The sequence below is a fragment of the Idiotropiscis lumnitzeri genome, chromosome 12 (genome assembly GCF_059441095.1).
Source record: "Idiotropiscis lumnitzeri isolate Australia: NSW breed Sydney's pygmy pipehorse chromosome 12, RoL_Ilum_1.0, whole genome shotgun sequence".
NCBI lineage: Eukaryota > Metazoa > Chordata > Actinopteri > Syngnathiformes > Syngnathidae > Idiotropiscis > Idiotropiscis lumnitzeri.
In genome coordinates this window covers 9,387,423-9,406,601 of record NC_142402.1, presented here as the reverse complement: position 1 = coordinate 9,406,601, position 19,179 = coordinate 9,387,423, and the positions used below count along the sequence as shown (strand labels likewise).

The 19,179-nt window shown below is 39.9% G+C and overlaps 1 protein-coding gene across 4 annotated transcripts in view; it reads right to left on the bottom strand.

Annotated features, from left to right (window-relative positions):
• The window catches only part of apoltp (apolipoprotein lipid transfer particle homolog), a 42,028-nt gene that overhangs the window by 5,793 nt on the left and 17,056 nt on the right, over positions 1 to 19,179 (bottom strand). Inside the window, exons 34-63 of one of the 4 annotated variants that reach the window (XM_088311532.1) lie at positions 18,756 to 18,893; positions 18,485 to 18,601; positions 18,307 to 18,399; positions 17,792 to 18,012; positions 17,515 to 17,708; positions 17,204 to 17,440; positions 15,920 to 16,149; positions 15,653 to 15,817; positions 14,058 to 15,158; positions 12,419 to 12,790; positions 11,130 to 11,474; positions 9,992 to 10,327; positions 9,785 to 9,916; positions 8,683 to 8,835; positions 8,500 to 8,616; positions 8,249 to 8,422; positions 7,484 to 7,688; positions 6,853 to 7,007; positions 6,660 to 6,772; positions 6,460 to 6,541; positions 6,245 to 6,382; positions 5,855 to 6,017; positions 4,540 to 4,655; positions 4,303 to 4,449; positions 3,923 to 4,036; positions 3,726 to 3,842; positions 3,491 to 3,649; positions 1,676 to 1,837; positions 425 to 587; positions 98 to 285 (exon numbers count right to left, since the gene is read on the bottom strand). In XM_088311532.1, coding sequence (XP_088167658.1) covers positions 98 to 285; positions 425 to 587; positions 1,676 to 1,837; positions 3,491 to 3,649; positions 3,726 to 3,842; positions 3,923 to 4,036; positions 4,303 to 4,449; positions 4,540 to 4,655; positions 5,855 to 6,017; positions 6,245 to 6,382; positions 6,460 to 6,541; positions 6,660 to 6,772; positions 6,853 to 7,007; positions 7,484 to 7,688; positions 8,249 to 8,422; positions 8,500 to 8,616; positions 8,683 to 8,835; positions 9,785 to 9,916; positions 9,992 to 10,327; positions 11,130 to 11,474; positions 12,419 to 12,790; positions 14,058 to 15,158; positions 15,653 to 15,817; positions 15,920 to 16,149; positions 17,204 to 17,440; positions 17,515 to 17,708; positions 17,792 to 18,012; positions 18,307 to 18,399; positions 18,485 to 18,601; positions 18,756 to 18,893 — 6,147 coding nt within the window. The remainder of the gene's footprint in view (positions 1 to 97; positions 286 to 424; positions 588 to 1,675; positions 1,838 to 3,490; positions 3,650 to 3,725; positions 3,843 to 3,922; positions 4,037 to 4,302; positions 4,450 to 4,539; positions 4,656 to 5,854; positions 6,018 to 6,244; positions 6,383 to 6,459; positions 6,542 to 6,659; positions 6,773 to 6,852; positions 7,008 to 7,483; positions 7,689 to 8,248; positions 8,423 to 8,499; positions 8,617 to 8,682; positions 8,836 to 9,784; positions 9,917 to 9,991; positions 10,328 to 11,129; positions 11,475 to 12,418; positions 12,791 to 14,057; positions 15,159 to 15,652; positions 15,818 to 15,919; positions 16,150 to 17,203; positions 17,441 to 17,514; positions 17,709 to 17,791; positions 18,013 to 18,306; positions 18,400 to 18,484; positions 18,602 to 18,755; positions 18,894 to 19,179) is intronic. The other 3 variants (XM_088311533.1, XM_088311534.1, XM_088311535.1) reach the window with 3 other exon arrangements.

Here is a 19,179-nt window from a genome sequence, read left to right as displayed (position 1 = left end):
ATTTGCGGGTTCATCAATTTGCTGATTGTTATTCTTATTTTTTTTAAATATTTTTTTCAATGTACTTTCTTTGGGCAGGGAGGGGGACATGTGTTACCTCCACTGCAGCAAGACTCTCCACACATCCGCTTGCTCTCAGTGTCAGCCTCTGATTGGCTGCTCCTGCAGACAGACTTCCCAAAGTTTCAGGTTGACTGCTGCCATCAAATTTTTGTACATCCAGCATCAGATTGTGACTTGTCCCCAAACATGCCACCACAGAAAGATTCTCACTCAGGCCAGAACCTGCACATACACAGACCGACACATACAATAAAAAATGTGTATATCGTAAAAACTGGACACTTCAAAAGGGAATAGGGAAGTGTCAGTCAAACTAAGAATGATTATTTGGTGTGTGTTGTGCGGCTGATTCAGCATGTACCATTTTTATAACCTGTAGTGGTCTGGAGACATGTTTCCCCCATTGTGCCATTCAACCACATCTCCTCTTTGTGGTCCAGTCGAGCACGTAGAAGAAGACCAGACCCCTGGAGCCATGACAACGCACTGCCTCCAACCTCCACACTCCAGTTCCCCATCCTTGACTGATAAAATATAGAATGTTTTTTATGCAAATTTGCCATAGCATTTGGTTTCATGGGAGACTCTTGTCCATGAAAGCGCTTAGTTGGGAGCAGAGACTTTGGGATGTATTGCCAACACCGTACACATCAGTCTTATTTCTCTGGCATTTGTCCACAGTAACTAAATGAACTGGAGCCCATACCATGTGACCTCGGGCCAGAGGCGGGGTACACCCTGGACTGGTCGCCACTCCATAAAAACAACCATTCACACCTATGGTCAATTTGAAGTCTTGAAGACATAATTATTCCATTTTTTTTAAAACCATATTTCATCTTTAAGCATTTGCTTGATATTTTAATATTTCATTTCATGTACAGATTTACTTAGATTTCTATATCTAATATCCAAACATACTTATCGTGATATTTTACTGAAGTTGGAGATATAAAGAAACTAACAAAACTGAATATGTCACAATGATGATGATAACAATGTAGCAATTTTTATATCATGATATTTCAATTGGGTGGCATGGTGTTGACTGGTTAGCAAGATGGCCTCACAGTTCAGAGTTGCAGAGTTCGATTCCGACAGCGGTTATTCTAAAGATAAAGATGTCCTTTAATAGTGCCACAATGGGGAAATTTGAGATATCCTGTGTGGGGTTTACATGTTCTCCCCGTGCCTGCGTGTGTTTTGTCCGAGTACTTTTTCCCACATTCCAAAAACATGCATAGTAGGTTGACTGAACACTCTAAATTGTCCGTAGGTATGAGTGTGAGCGTGGATGGTTGCAACAGATAATGGATGGATGGATGGGTATGGCGACACCACCGTTATTATTACATTGGCTTAAGTCGTTGTATTTGTTTTTGCGCTGTAATTTTATCTACCAGATGATATTCAGTAACCCACCCAAAGCTTTAATCACTTGTAAAATTTTATTGTATTGTATTGTATTGTATATCAACCCCCAGTCCGCTTAAGGTTTTTAGTTGTTTTTTTTTTCTGTACGATACTCATTATAGTCACTCAACAAACCAATTTTATTGGCAGATATTAAGGGACCCAAAATCAAATTTTGCCTGCCCACCCCTGTCTGTACCTCAGTGAAGAGAGTCACATTGGAGCGCTGAGCAGTAGATGAGTTGGTCATGATGAGCGTGAGGCTGCAGAGGTTGGGGCGTCCCGTTACCGACAGACGAGACTGCATGTAAAAAAGCTCCTCACCCGAGTTCAGCCTGTGAGATCCTGACCACATCAGAGTCTGAAAAACACAGACATGAATGGAGCACAATGTATGTTGTACATTTTTAGCAAAAGAAAATGCAGATCACAGACCCATGACTCAAACCTCAGTCATTTTTAAATGGCGACTTTCTGGTGTTAAGAAACACTAAAAGATATCAAGAAAAAAAAAGGTAGTGCTCAATAAAAAATTTTAGACCAGGTGGAGGGAAAAAAATATGCAATCATTAAATTATGAGAAAAACATTATTGAATCACCCTGGAGATTTCCATTCCCAAAACGAACACCTGATTCAGATTAGATCTGCTCAATCGTAGACTGCAGCTAAAAATGAATGATCACACCTCGGAGAGCTGTTGCTCCAAGTGGACTAACATGAATCATGGCTCCATCACAAAAGCTGTCAGTTGAGACAAAGGAGAGGAATATCAAACTTCTTAAAGAAGGTAAATCATTCCGTAATGTTCCAAAAGATATTTGTTGCTCACTGCAACTCTGTCTCAAATCTAGACCAAGTACAAACAACAGGAGAAGGTTGTTTAAGGCAAGAAAGCGTCCTGGGAGTCCAACGAGCACATCAAAGCATCAAGACAGTTGTGTTGAAGTGTTCTATCGTTAAGTTTTTTTTTTTTTAATGACTCCATATTTTTTTCCTTCAGAGTGATTCCATAATATTTCGCTCTGCTTGATCTCAAGATTTTACTTTACTTTTACTTGATTTCTTAAAGCCAGAAAGTTGCCATTTGAAATGACTTTAGTTTGGTGTCATGTCTGTGAGCTGCTTTTATGCTACTATTGTGTTCTGAAAAACTGAATGAACATCCTGTGAGACGGATTCCATACTTTTTTGCCAAGGGTAGTACATTAGCGCTTAATTTTGTTCCTTGACTTGGCTTGTAACTCAATTTACCCGTACTGTATATCTTATCAGTTTTCTCCATTGATATGAATTGAGAGGCCATTAATCTGTTCCAGTCTCCCAAAAAAAAACACATTTTGTTACCATATGTGTTTTAATAATGAAAATAGCACTCACTGTAAAATATTAATAGAAAACATTAGAGAAAATTTAAAGAAATCAACTTTTTTTTAAAGTGTAATTTAGCTGAAAGTCTGACACATACACTATAGTACAGTGTGACTGTCCATGCGCTTTACGAGTGTTTTCATTTTCTACGTCTGTGTTTGTCCTGTTCAATGAACAACACTTTGCATCACTAACTGTGGCTCTCCTTTTTTTATGCTTTACTCAAATGGTAGCGTAAATGAAACATGTTGAAAAAATAATAATAATTATAATAAGAAATAAATCAGGCGACAGCTTGTAACTCAGAAAACTGTAAGATGCTTTTTAATTAGTTATTTTTTTATTTGATTTAGCTGAGTGGAGGGGCAGCGCCAGCCTGTGAATAAAGTGGCTGAAAAGTGTTTCTATCAAGGACTGTGACATAACGAACGGAAAAATTCAAAATTTATGAGGTGAGAATTAAATATTATTAAACTGTGTTCATAATACCGACATTACTGGTAGTTTTGATTCCAACAATGTTTTCATATTATTATTTTCATTTGCTTGATTGACTGTTCCAACGAAAAAATCAATGACGTCAGACACGTCTCGTTTACTGTATAATGAGAGATTAGCGACCTGACGAAGAGCCATGTACTTACGGGCTGTGGGGGACAAAGGGCCAGCAAAACTGTGTACTCAAAGCGATCTCTGAGGTTAGTTTGGATTTTAGTTAAGATAGAATGTGAGGGACACGGCGCAGGAGACACTTTATCCAGGCCGATATTCATGTGGAGGCTGTGCATTCCTCGTGCATCCTTCTAAAAAAAAATCACACAATATAATTAGAAATGCAAGAAGATGGAGAAATCACGTCTTCATTCAAGCTGTGTGTACCTGATACTTCATGCTTTGTTTTACACTCCTATTATCCCATCTTAGCTCAGCATTTTGTGAAAATAAGTTTCCTTCCTGGCTGACTGAGACACAACTTTTGACAGGCGATGCCACAATCTATTCGCACACAAATATACAGTATTAGCCTAAGAATAAAGACAGACCCTTTATTGAGATTGACACAATTTCTTCCCTACCGTTGGGGTTGACAATTGAGCACATGCCTGCCCCCTGCTGGAGTTGAGCTGCCATCGTTTGTTGAGGCTGATGGAAATGTTGACCGGCATTCCACTGACCCAGGACAGCTGGGTCTGAGTCAAGCAGACAATATTTAAATAAGGATACACTCATTTATGTGGAAAATGGGGGTCAGTCCAGACTCGTTTTCTGACCCACTCGAACCCCAATCACACATGTGAAATATCTGGATGGAATATCTTGGCAAAGGAAAAGTGCTCGCTAACACAGATTTAGACAGATTTGTGAACAATATCTGAGAGGAGGTCTTTTGGTGGTTTTAGAGAGTATTTTACACACGTAAAGTCTGACAATGTAACATATGAACATGGAGCGCCACCTGCTGGAAGCTGCGTTGCTCTGTTTCAGAGCCGCGTGAGAGCGTGTGAAGTGAAAGCTGACTAAGTAATGAAGTGAAGGGCTGATTCAGCTCCAATTTGGTCTCATTATTCTCCTGGGAATGACTCCGCAAGCTGAGAGCTCTGACCTTGAAATAGACAAAACACAAATGTGACTGAAAATCATTCCTCACGAAAATAGCTGGCAGTCATCAGTTTCACTGTGTGCGATGGCCGACCTGCTCCAGTCGACCGTGTCTCATCCAGGCTAAGGAAACGCTGTCCAGACAACCTTGAAGGGAGCGCTCAAGTGCCACCTCCAAACTGGTCAAACGAGGTCGGCACTTGATCTGAACTGCAACATCACAGGACTGTATCATTGAAAACTGTACACTTAAAGGTAGAAAAACATGATGTGTTTTAAAACACTCATATCTGAAATGTGACGAAAGGGGAACATTTACTTTCTTATCGCAGAGCATAAAGAAAATATAATTGTGAGTATTGAAATCTGTCTGGACGGGTTGTTTTAAATAAATAGCATATAGGCATTTGTTTTACGTTTAGTTTAACGGTAAAATAAAACTGGGAATGACTATAAACAGCTTGAAGGTTCTCTTTTTTAGGAATTGTTCACTATTTGTCTAACTGTTGCATGTTGCTGAGCCATTTCAGTTTGCCACCACCAGACAGCGCACGTATCTCAACTGCTTGCACGCCAAATTATCCATCCATCCATCCATCCATCTTCTGCACCGCTTCACCTCACTAGGATCGCAGGGGGTGCTGGAGCCTATCCCAGCTATGTTCGGGCAGTCGGCGGGGGACACCCTGAACTGGTTGCGAGCCAATTGCAGGGCACACAGAGACGAACAACCATCCACGCTCAGAACTCATACCTAGGGGCAATTTAGAGTGTTCAATCGGCGTGCCATGCATGATTTTTGGAATGTGGGAGGAAACCGGAATACCCAGAGGAAACCCACACAAGCACGGGGAGAACATGCAAACTCCACACAGGATGGCCGGAGTCGGGATCGAACCCACGCCCGATGCTGTCTCTCACTGTGAGGCCATCGTGCTAACCAGTCGGCCACCGTGCCGCCACGCCAAATTATATATATATCTATATATATATATATATATATATATATATATATATATATATATATATATATATATATATATATATATATATCTATATATATATATATATATATATATATATCTATATATATATATATATATATATATATATCTATATATATATATATATCTATATATATATATATATATATATATATATATATATATATATATATATATATATATATATATATATATATATATATATATATATATATATATAGATATATATATATATATATATGTATATATCTATATCTATATATATATATATATATATATATATATATATATGTGTTTTTTTTTTTAAACTCTCAAATGGCAGTGCCTATCTTGAAAAACTTGTATATTAGGGTATTGGTATCTCAAGGCACCATTGTTTCTATGGAATATTTGCATAATATTTACCTTTCAGGGTCCGATTCCCACTATCCAGCGATGGAGGTGCTGTATAAAGGCCCGACAAACTGAACTCCTGTTTTCCCCACAAGGCTCCGTGTTGCACTAGGTAACTCCAGTTCCTGGCTTCATACACGGTCTTCATTGCAACAGTCCTTGGAAGCAGCTTCAACTATAGAACACAGACGGCATAATAGTAATTAATTGACTTGAGTTTGAAACAAAGAGAAGAGTGGCACTCTTCTAAATGTGACATCGGATTGGAATGAAAGCCACTCTCCGTGAACTCGTTTTAATTCCTCGGCCAAGCCGCGTTATCCAAAAATCCACTACCACTGAGAAACACCAGGTATGGCCGCACGCTGGCACAGCTGCTGCTGCACAGAAAGCCAACAATACCTGAGGGTACGAGTGTTTGAGCTCCAGAGATTGTCTGTATCCACTGTCAATCACCGCCAACTCCCCGAGGCTCCACAGCCGCCTTTTTCCTGACAACACCTCCACCAAACCTCCCACACTGGACTGGGACTGGTTCAACTGGACAGAAGGAACGACAGATCATTAATGTCGAGTCCGCCATGGTCGTTACTCAGCATGACTTACATACAACCAACCTGTGAGTGGATATTGAGTTGTGATGGCAAGTAGATCAACATCTTGGGTATACTCTGAACCACCTTCACCAGCAGGTCCTTGCTGGACAAAACAATTTTGTCATCATTTGGAGAGACTACCAAAAACTGTGCCATGTGTGATGAGTGATTAACCGAAGCTAGTCGCCAATTTGTCAGAATTGAATGATTTCCATGCCTACCTGTCGGGCAGATGGTGCCCTTGGATGATGATTGCAAGTGAGGATGTGAGTTCAGGGTTCACTGCCAAGGACGACTTCAGTTGTGAGCCAGAGAGTCTTCCCCAGGCCTCAACCTAAATGAACAAACAAAGAGAAGGTTGGCAATCTACAAATAGTACTGTTGTTGAAGCTTTCTGTTCTGTGTAATGTTTACTTGCAAGGCCGGACTAGAGTCTCCAGCTCTCGTGTGCTTGAGAGTAACTCTACCCTCTTTGGACGCTCCTTGTAGCCCGAAGCCTGCAACATCTGCAACCACGCGAAGACGCCAATCTTGATTATGAGCGTGCACTGAGATGCTCCTTACAGGACCTGCAGAGAGATGTTATTTCGTAAAATGTGTGAAACTAAATATTCAATGGATATGCAGTAAAGTAATAACACTCACAAATCAAGAGGTACAAGTGACACAATTTACGAGTTATTGGAGATCTGAACCATCATAAACTGAAGCTTGGAATTTCATGAACAATCCAAAAAAGAAAAGTTATTGTCAAACTAATAAAACAAAGACATATTTCGGAATAATAACATTTTTATTCATTTCAAGGCAGAAAGATGATTTGAAATACTTGTGTTTAGATTACAAGTGTGGTACTGGATCAACTTAAACTCCAATCTCAAGGTACTGCTGTAGTGCATTTCTGTTGGACCGATTTGATTTGAAAGATATTTATGATGACAGTGAAACACTTTGTGAATGAAAAAACTGTTAAATCAACATAAAACATAAAACCTTCTCCTCTTTAGTGCCATAAAATTGGATTTCAGCTGTTAAACAATCTGACCTTTAAAGTGCGCAGTCACTGCAGTGTTGAGACCGAAGCATTTCCAAGTTTGATTTGAAGGCGACGGAGAGTAGGAGAGAAGTAGAGCCAGATGTCCATCAACCGAGCTCACATTCACACCCGAGTCCAGCAGCTTGTGCCCGTCTACAGTAACCCGAGCTCGGGACTGATGCTGGGGTGACATCCCTTGAGTGGAACATAAGCCCTTTGAGACAAATACATGGAAACATAAATTAATGCATTCACCTTCTTGGCGCTATTAAAAAAAAAGACACGTTTTATTTTATGAGCAATAGTTCATTTATAAAAGTGACACTTGAATTTACACACCACACTATCAAATTCTAAATCACCCAGTGAGGTCCAATCCAAATTGTGAGTCAATAATTAATTCTATACCTGGTGAGGAGAAGCGGCTTATATAATGGATGGATGGACAATTAATTCTGCCTTTTGACATTTTTAATAATGATGATCAATTTAACGGCATTACATCATCCACCGATGGGGGTCTGCTTGCAGTCAAAGACTGTGTGCGCCTCGCCTGGGCAGAATTGTTGCATGATACTACGCTGAAGGGACGCAACACTAAATTTTCCTTTTTTTTTTTTTTGTATACTGTGGTATTGGAAAAATCCATAATATAAACCTTGCTTAATTAAATAAGCGTAAATGATGAATCGAGATATCGTGGTGGTTCAGTTTAGTAGCATGGCTCTTTTAAATACATGCCACTGTATTAATACATATACTGTAGTACTGTACCTCAATATTGTGTGGGATTCCTCTTTGCTGTAGCCACAAGAAATTGTGCCAAATTATTGCTCTTATCTCTTTGGTCATGAGAAGACAGTAAATATTCAGTCTCAGGCCTGCTTGCTGATGCCCAAATTGGACCATTAGGTTAAGGGCCTTCCCTTCAGAGGACCCAAGCTCCACCTGTACAATCAACAAACAAGATAACATGTAAAATATTTGCTTGCTTACTGTCAGAGTTGATGGCTGGCCGAATCTACCTGGAAACTACTGTTGCCAGGGACGCCCATTGAATGCAGGTAGCTCAGTGTATGTCTGAAATGACTCTTTACAATAACCGTCTGAAATTCTTTCACCATGGTCAACTCTTGATTTATCTGTAATCCACACAGGGCAATTTTGCGTTTAAATTAGTACAACCAAACATCCTACAATCATCTTACCTTTTGGTTCTGTGCTTTGCAGTGCATTCTGTAATAAAATGAGTGATTGCCATGATTGCCAGAATTCAGAGATATTTCAGTATTAGCAGTGAGTCCGAGCTTCTTTAACAGTGGCACGGAGTGGTTGAAATGAAGTGATACCTCATTTTGCGCCTGAAAAAGAAAAACAGGACCTTACTAAGGATCGGTGAGGAAAGGATTGCTACATGTATGTTTATTAAGTCAATAGTGAGGTGCATTCCTGTTATTTTGCACCAAAAACAAAATTGATCATTCACCCTAACTCCTTCCACATATCTCAGCCCATTCAAACCATTCAAATTAGGGCCAGACCGATCAATCAACCAAATGGCCGATATTTACCGATTACTTTTACCTTTAAGTATTTACAGCAGGTGTACACATGCAACACCGGTGTCATTATTTATTATACATAACTATATACTGTAAACTTGTATCCTTAAATATATCTAATAAAATTTCTTAATGAGGTCATTCTTTATCAAATAAAATATAAACAGAGTAAAACACAAATCAAACAAAATAGTATTAAATATGACACACATTCAATTAATACACAACAACGATTAATGTCCTTACGACTTCATTAATTAAATTCATTGCGTCAAATCATTGCATTCTGGGAACAGAAAAGGAAAAGTATTTCTTTAAACATATATTTACAGTTGACTTATTGCTATTTGTGTTGAATAGAGACCAGGCTGGCCGGAGAATAGCAAAAATCAGCGTATAAGTCATAGGGCAATTTTGAGATATTGCAATCGTAAAACTGCCACAAAATCCTCTTTATCATGTCACGATATCAGGAGCAACAAATCAATTAAAAAACCCAAGTTGGTTTCCAATTGTACAGGAAAGATTTTTTTTTTTAATTAATCATCCAATTAATTTGTAATCCGTAATTTTTGTGGGGTTAAATTCCAGCATCACATGAGCCTCAAAAATTCATATCAGTAAATTTTGAAATGTTCACAAAATTTTGAGTTTCAACTAACTATTTTCGACAATCCAAAAAGTCCCTTTTGTCAAAATTCCACATTTTCAACATGACTTTAGATATTTGTCATTTCTTTTTCCAAACCTTGGTTTTCTTAAGAGCAACTAATGAATGCAACTCAGCATTGTCGATCGTCATGGAGACATGAGAATCAGCAGAAGTTGAGGTGACAGTCAAGGACCCAGAGGCCTGCATCGTGTCTGGACTACCCCACTCCTAGAAAGCACAAATATGAAGTGACCATTTGACAAATTCCACAAAACAGGAAGCAACTGTGTATGCACACACTACCTGAATTACACTGCAGTTGTTGCGATACACAAGCGACCCCTGCAGGCCAGAACGTGACATCGCAAATCCTCTTGCTCTCACAGCACATTCATCAAATACAACAAGGGCCTCCGTGGCAAACTGCTGTTTGTCAAAATTGCCTGTTATCAGCACTTTGCTGTGCCCAGGGAAATTTCCCAGAGCAGGAAGCTTGTGCCTGAGCTCACCCTCCACACTTAACTCTGGTCCCGCCTGTGCAATCAGCTGCAGGAAACTCCGTTTGCCGTCCAAATTGGCATCCATCACGACTGCCCATTTCTCTTCATTCTCCCGCCACACTGAGCCATTTAATTGAGCCTGAGAAGAAATTTCAAAAGCAACTGAAAATATTCTCACAAGGAGAGGTGTACTCTATGAATCCCCAGACATGACATGGATGACATATTTTAAATTGCGGCCACAATATAGAGATGGTGTGAGCACAAAAAGCTAAATTGTGGCCCCGAAATACTAAATTGTTGCCACAAAATACAAATATATGTAAAAATATACTAATTTGATGTGAAGGTAAATGCTTATGAGAATGAGAATGAAACCTCCAAATTAACAATCCATGTGCAAATTATACCGACTTCATGCCCACAATTTAGTATTTCATGGTCACACTTTAGTATCTCGTGCATGATTTTTGTGGCCACAACTTACAGTGGTACTCCGATGTGCTAGTGCCCCAACTTAAAACTTTTTTAGTCATATGTAATGAGGTACATTTTTTGCTTGTGTGGCAAGCCTAAATGTGAGTTACGAGCCAGCTTCTGGAAAGCCCCCTCCGGAAAAAGCATAGCAACAGTCGCTGATGGAATTTCAGCCGTTTATTGAGCAAACTGTCAAATGTGCAGTAAAATGAAAACACTCACAAGGAGCATTTAAGAAATCTGAGCTGTAGTCAGAAGTTCTGACTACACACTCTAAGCCACACCCCTTAAAGTTACCCAAGTGCTGTAGTTGTAATTCGCGATAGCGTAACAAAAAATGCATTCTGTGTGCATTCTATTTCTATATTGTGGCCACAATTTAGTTCTTTTTGTCAAGTCTCGGGCTCTATAAGAATCATGTAAAAGTCAGAAAACGTTTTTACAGCTTCACCCCAAAACCGTACTTGCAAGGTTGGGCAATCTGACTGCAAAGCCCAGAACTGCCGCACCCTGTCTTGGTCCTCAACGAATCTTATTTGACAGGCTCCAGCTTTTAGGAAGAGAGCTCCTGTCTGCTGAGTCCCTCCTGGAGCAGTGGCCTCAACGATGACCATTTGAGGAACACCTCGGCTCCTCAAACCTGAGAAAGTGTGCGTGAGGGTTGCAGAGAGATGTGGGGAGCTGCAGGATTCCCGTAGCTCAAAAGTGAGCTCCTGATTGTCTGCCCTCAGAGAAGAGCTGAGCACACGCTTGCATGGAATCCCTGACCAAGACCCCTGAAGAACCAGCATCACAGGAATGATTGTTCTCTGTGGAAGGAGAAATACGATGAGGAGCATGTTTGTGGTTGTGTTGCATAGTTGTTTCCTTTGTCCAGGAATACCATCTAAAAACTTTCTAAAATTTCTTACTTCTAAAACTTTTTCAGTCCAGGGACTCCTCATAAGATAATTTTCAAGCGTCCACCTGCATACTCTTAGTGCTAATTAAAACTTCTTATGGTACTCAATTACAACTGTATGAATTAAAAAGTTGCTGTTTTTCTTGAAAAGAAGTTGCAGGTTAAACTTTTAGAGGAAAAAAAGAAGTTTCAATGTTATGAGCATAAATTCATTGTTTCAAGAGAAAAACATTGAAATCTTTACAAGAACAAATAAGTATTTTGTGAAATTAAAAGTTGCTATCTCATGAGATTGTGATATTGGAGTCAAACTTTCACAAGGGATGAATGTCATACTTTTACTAGTGAATTTCAAAAATATGATCTTATTCTAATAATAGTATTTCATTTTGGAAAAAACACAATTTTGCTATAAAAAAAACAACTACATTCTTGAAAAAAAATCACCTTTTTTTCTCATTGTATTTTTTTACATTTTTGCAAAATAGAAATCTTTATTTATGTATATATGTCATATTTATGTGATATGCTCCAATCACATCAGAGCTTAAAACTGCCCCAATGCAAAGCCAAGAAGGAGTAATTGCAGCAATGAACTTTTTCAAATTATATGACATAATTTAATGCAAATTCTTTTTTTGGACCCCCCGAAGTGACAGCTCAGGGGTGACCCAATATACATTCATCGGTCACAACAATCAGTTACATCTAAACAATTGAATAAGAAACAAGATGTCATTATCAACTCTAGATTTATTGTTGTGTTTAATATTGTACAACTGCATCATACTAAATGTGGTTTGTCACGTGAGCCAAATGAAAAGCTTAGCAATACTGTAAACTGTTTCTTACCTGTAAACCAGGGCAGTAGTTGGTCACGTTTACATTGTAAGAAAATCCATTGCTCTCTGCTTCTGAAGATTTGGTCTTATCCAAGAGGCCGCTGAAGTGACAGTTTCCAATCTCCAGACCGACCTTTACAACAGGCAGGTGTGCAGGTGAAACACTGATGACCAGCGCTCCATTCGAAGGGAACCCCAGCGCATGCAGTGTCTCCAGAGAGTGCTGGATCGATGCATTCAAACTAAGACTCGACTGAGAAGTAAGCAACAACGTAATGCTGCCTTTCTGTTTCATTGGAGCCAGGAGATCAATGCTGACATTTGTTGAGGAACCAGAACAGTTGATGGATATGTTCAGCGATGTCGGTGAGGGTAGGAGTGTCTATACCACAAGAAAGAAGGAGAAAGTTAGTAACAGGATCGATTTGAATTATTCACTTTTCAACATAATATCATTGACACAATTGACCCAAGATAATGTTAACATGCATTGAGAAGATGGACGTTAAATTCACTGTAAAGTGAAAATAATGCCATTTCACATCTACGGCGGCCACACTACGTGTTCACGTTCTTCCTCCTTTCTCTCTAATGAGCACACACTCACAGCAACAACGAGGCACTCTAAAGTGGCCACGCCAGTGGACTATCCAAAATGAGGATGTCTTTTCTGAGTGTAGGCATACCGAGCCAGCGATCTAATTAAAACGGCAGGCCCGAGGTGCATCGCTGCACCTCAACCACCCCCAAAAATCTGGAAATTGGGGAAAACAGCTTAACACTAAATCGTCATGAGTACCTTATAGCGTTGTTCTCAGTCTTTGTACCGGTTTTCATCAGTTGTCTTCACATATTTATTATGTATTTGAAACAAATCTTTTCCTTAGCTTAACAGGAACTCAAAGGAAATGACGGTCAGATAATGCAACTATAACGATCTACTTTATCTTCACTTGATTGAGGAAGAAAGTCGGAGACTGACTTATACCACCAACACTACTCATTCGCAGACTAAAAAATTGCATTGAGTCTTTAAACACACCCCAAAAAGCAATTACAGTCATATTTATTTATTTTTTTTTTTTACTTAAGGCTGAAAATAATTGGGTTTGACATCAAGACGAATAAAGGCTCACATAGTTAGAAAAACAAAAAAAAAAAACAATGCTCTATATGATTTAAATCTGGAGAATGACTTCACTTTCCACTTTCTGCCATGTTTTGGGTCTGAGTTCTCACAATCAGTTTGGTTGCATCTTTCTTTAAATTGACAGAAAAAATGTTTCAGGACACTTTGTTGAATTTGTTGCTGCCGCCTTCGTACATTGGATCAATGTTTTTTTTAAACAGATCTTTCCATTTGAGTGTATTGCTTATGGCCAATATTTGTCAATCGTTCTGATTGATTTTGCATTTTCGCTCAACTTTGCATGTTTTGCACCCATAGACTGACTCCCCTAATTAGTACATACTGTAGATAATCTTCAAAAGCCAGATGTGAAACATAGCATAGACATTCAAGGGTACTTAAAATGTCAATGTAACAGCAAATGGAAAGTAATGAGTCATTTCCAGTATGAAAATGTCTCTCCTTCTTTCCTTCAGCTGGGAAACAAGATTTCTGACATGCATCTTGTTTCCAGTCTAACCTTCAAAAAGACACATTGCTGATGAACAAAAACATTCCAGTGGCGCCTCCTGTCCTCTCCTCTCCTTTGTTGATTCAGCAGAAGCATGGAACATTCATCACTTTCCAGCTGAAATTGGGCTTGACCAGCTGTGGATTGCACACCCACAGCGAAGTCCCTTGGTAGTCCTCCGGACACATTTTGGTGAAGCGTCATCCTGAGTGAGGGGAAGGATTCAAAGGCCACGGTGATGTCTGATTGAGAAGAACGAATTTGGACAGAGAGTTGAGCACGACCAGTGAGGAAGGCGTCATAGAGATGACTAGAACCTTGAATGTCCAGAGTGTTTGGGAGGAAGGGGAGCAGAAAGGCCCATTGATGCTGGGAGGTCCTGCTCAGTTCATGCTTCCGTTTCTTCAGTTGTAGAGAGAAGATGCAATGGATTGAGTCTTGTTGGTTTTGGAAGTGAAAAGCAGCTTTCAGTCCATCTTTCACTGCTTGTCCACGTGCTGTTAAAGACGTCTTCTGCGGTACATCCCCATTGACTCTTCTAATCTGTTCCAAGACTAACCTTCCCTTCCCTTTGCATCGCAAAGACACCAGCAGATTGGAGCTTACTAAATCCCACGATGTACTGACATCTGCCCAGATGTGACAGCAGCTTTCCAACCTCATGCGACCAGTCATCTCAGCCGTGTGTAAAACATTTTGACCCCCATATGCAAGTTGTCCATGCCAGCCATACAGCCCACCCTTCTCCACTCTCAGTCCCAAATTCAAGTCAGTTATCCACAAGCCAACCACCAAGCCAACCCCCAAGGCCCACCTCTGAGGGCCAGGCCGGAGAAGCAGCTTGAGGCCAGATTTTGTTGGCACTCCGTAATAACTGAGTAGTGTCGCAGATGAATGCGTGAGGTTCGCTTTGAACTCTCTCTGACCATCGGGGCTCAAACAGCCTTTCGCTTCTGCTCTGAGGCTCAAGTGTGCAAGCGACAGAGCATAGCAGATCCTGTTATGGGGTCTATGAGAGCGAAATGCTCGTACCTCCACGGGGCGACCTGCCACGTCTCCGTAGCACTGCGCTGAGAGATGGTCTGCAGCCGTGTCCCCTGTGCAGTTCATCTGTGAAAACAAAACCCCCTGTTGTCAGACTTTGTTGTTCAAAGTAAAAACTAGAAAAGAAAATAACATTGCAGGATAGCACATTACGGATGTGAACCATGAGAGCAATAAAACACAGGTGTCAAACTCAAGGATGCAGGCGAGATCCTGAAAACTTGCCTGAATATTTCTGAAATATCCACTTGAAACGAGCTATAAAAACGATGAGCCAGACACCTTTGCGGTAAATAAATTTGAAATATCTCTTTACACTCAATATTAGCAGTTTGTTTCATAATACCAAACCATGAATGTTGCCATACCATTAATCACTTGGTAATTTGTTTGACCTTTAAGAACCATAATGATGTGGCACACGAAGAAAAAAAGAAAGTCTTTTTTTTGGTGCATTCTTACCATTATTTTATGCGAGAGATTGTCTAGTTTAAGAGTGCAAATCAAGCCAAGCTTAAAAAAAATAAAAATAAAAAACGTGCGCAACTGATAAAACTGACCTGCAACGCGGCAGGAATGATCCCCTGCAGCAAATTTAGCTGTTGCCAGATAGATGCTATGAATACAGCTGTGTTGTTTTTCGTTCCAACAACTAAAAAGGCATCAAACATCTTATTCTCATCTGTTTGAAATACTAGCCTTGCGTCCACCCCAATGGTGTTTATCTGTTCGGAGAAAAAAAAACACAGAGAGGGGGCATTATGACATTAAACGTCATAAGTTTCATGAAATTCATAATAAACGTGCAAGAAAGTGGTTTTGGACACCTCGCAATGCGCTGTGGCTTGCATGGAATTTGGTATGCCTCTTCTTTGTAGTGCTTTGACTCTGTGCTGCATTGTTGAGAAGATTTCCCAACGTGGGACAAGCTGGGTTGGCCTGCCACCTTTCAACTCGCCTTTTAAATGCTCAGGTCCAGCCTGCAGATCTACAAAGGCTGACAATCTACTTTCATCCTTGTGCCAACTCACCTGGACACCACTACTCGTAGGTAGACCTAAAAGAGTCACACAGCAAGAAAGGCACACCTCATAAGAAATGGACAATTCTGAAAAACAGAAATCAGTGGTGCATTGAGATACAGGTGAACCGACTTTTTTGAGTTTTTTCCAGATACGACCCGTTGTTCATCCGATTGCTTGATTTGACAAGTGAGCTCAAATTTGACATACGAGTGCTGTATAGTCGCAGTTAACTTAATTCAACTCCCTTCAAAACAAGTAGCAATTTAGCACATAGTTAGAAATTCAGCAAAAATTATTATTGCTACTCCCTATTCAAGTTTACTGTCTACAACCACATGGCTGAAATAACCACTTCTTTGCCTTGAGAACATTTGTTCAGCATAAGGCTGACAATGTGAAACGCCATAGACAGGCTAATGAACAGCATCTGTGTCACAATGTTATAACTTCTTAAGCAACGTTATTGAAATATAATATAAAGCCTCGTTCACACGGCAAGATTTTCCAATAGTCGGCACACTTCTGAAACTTAAGAGACCCCACCCATGACAAGGGGCGTGGGGGCCATTAGGAAGTTTGGGAAAACTCCCGTACTGCTGGCCGATTCCATGCTGAAATAGGTCTGCAACGGCTGCATGCACAATCCCAAGGGCTGCAGCGCAAGAAAAGAAGTAGAGGTGTAGAGTAAATGTAGAGGAGTTCTGTTATGCACATTCTAAAACATGCATGGCTGGTTGATTGGCCACTCTAAATTGCCCCAAAGTATGAGTGTGAGCACCGATGTTTGTTCGTCTCTGTGTGCCCTGCGATTGGCTGTCAACCGGTTTAGGGTGTCCCCCGCCTACTGCCCGAAGATACCTGGGATAGGCTCCAGCACCCCCGCGACCCTATTGAGGAGAAGCGATACAGATAATGGATGGATGGAAGATACAAGTACAGTGAGTGATGTGTATGGTCACGGAACAAATCAGACACATGCAGTATCTCAAGGCACCGCTGGGTGGATAAATATTAGGTGTAAAACCACAGTAATGTAGTATTAAGTAAATCTGATTGAATCAAGTAAGAGTATTAGTTAGAGATTACCTGTAGCATTGAGGAATTGGGATGCGTGAGACACCTGGATGTGGACCTCACCCGCTCCTTTTTTCTCCAATTGCCTACTCACATTAACACAGAAATTCTCAGCCCCTGACAGAACACACATCCAGCTACGGGTGGGAGACATTTTTGTTTCCAACATGTCAAGAAGTTCTTCCGTTTCCTCCTGATGCCTCAGATCCATGCTGTAAAATTTATCCTCCATTCCAACTCTTATTTGCCCTAGAATCATTTAAAAAAAAATCAATAAGTGAATCAAGAATTACAATTAAAAAAAAAAAGATGAATCCTTTCACCTTCAGTGATGGTGTCGGACAGTCCCAGTATGCCATCTAATCCCAGCATGCAGGGCAGAATGGTGAGGTTAGTCATTGAATGCCTCAGTTTCCCTGACAGTGTAAGCTGAAGACCACTGACGTTCCTTAGAGAACCTTTTACCTCAGCCCACACACTGTTACGTCCCTCTGTGTAATTACCATGTAGAGACACACTACAAGACCAAAAGTAAAGAAGCAAACCATCCAGATATCAATATTTTCAGAAACCAAGTGAGAAACAGGTGGCTATACATACCTGTGACGGGACAGATTGGCAGCCATTTTTACAAACAAGTCAGTGAGTTCAGGCAGCAAACTCTGCGATAAATTGAGCCTCAGTAGCACAGATTTGTCGTCCTGTAGAAGTAAGTGAGAGATCTGTGCATCCAGAATCAGCTTGTCCTGCCCATCAGCCTTCACTCGAATGGAGCTAGTTCCTCTACCAGCTGGTGTGGGCATGTCAGCAGTGGCTTTTGCCTTATCAAGAAAATAGCAACATCATGTGGTTATGCACTCACTTTCTCGACATTTTGTTATCTTTCAGTTTTAGAATAAGTCATTTTAGGGTGACTTTGTTTTCTCTTCATGATGAACTGCCAAAAGAATGTGATAAATCGGTGGTTTTGCGTAGAATTTGCAACAATGTAACAACTTAGTCATTATTATTTATTTATTTTTTGTTCATGTAATTTTTCTACACAGTTCTAATCACATTTTCAATTTCATGTTCAGTCAAAAAACACATCATAAAATAGCAAAAAATAGGCCTACCTCTAGAGATTTGGGAATTTTAGATTTGAAGGGATGCTTGAGAGATGAATACAGAAGAATTCTGTCTGAAGTTCCGTTGATCTGCATTGAAAGCTAAACAAAAAAAATGGAGTTTCAGAAACGCAAGCATTTGAAACCTGCCAGTTTTACCTGAATGAAGACCTCAATATTTACTCACTTGGCACTCCTGTCGTTCAATTTTTATCCTCCCACGAACTACATAATCAAATTCTGTGTTGTTTTTGGGACTCCAGCAAACATCTCCCTCCACCAAAGCAAAGGAGGGGATTAGCAGCTGTAAAAGCAAAAATGTTGAACTTGTCAGAAAGTTCACCAAGTATAAAGGCCACAAAAACACCGTCACCTAACTTGATATTTTGTATCATATAGGCACCCGATATTTGATCTGATGCTGTTGTTTGTTCAAATTGTGTCAGAGGCTCATTCACCTGAAGCTGATGGGTGATGTTGGCTCGAACCTTCATCACTTGCTGATTTGTGTGCAATGAATTTGAAAGAAGTTGCCCAAAGAAACTCAGCTTCTCTTGGCTGCTGATCCGCATCCTTCCTTGAATGTCTTTCTGGGTCTAGAAGAAAAATGTTTCAATCTGTTTACATACGCTTGCACAAGGAATTGAATAGCGCTGTTTTTAACCATTTACTTCAATTTACTGTTCGAAAATTACATGTCATCCTTTTGAAAATGGATAAAAACTATTTCAAACAATTTAATAATGATAATGTCCATACTTATTTTGTTTTATGGTTGTGTGAAATATTTTTACTTTAGTGAAATGCATACGAGAATGACACACTATAAAGTATTAATAATAATGATGATGATAATTTGTAAACTAACGATGATATGAATTT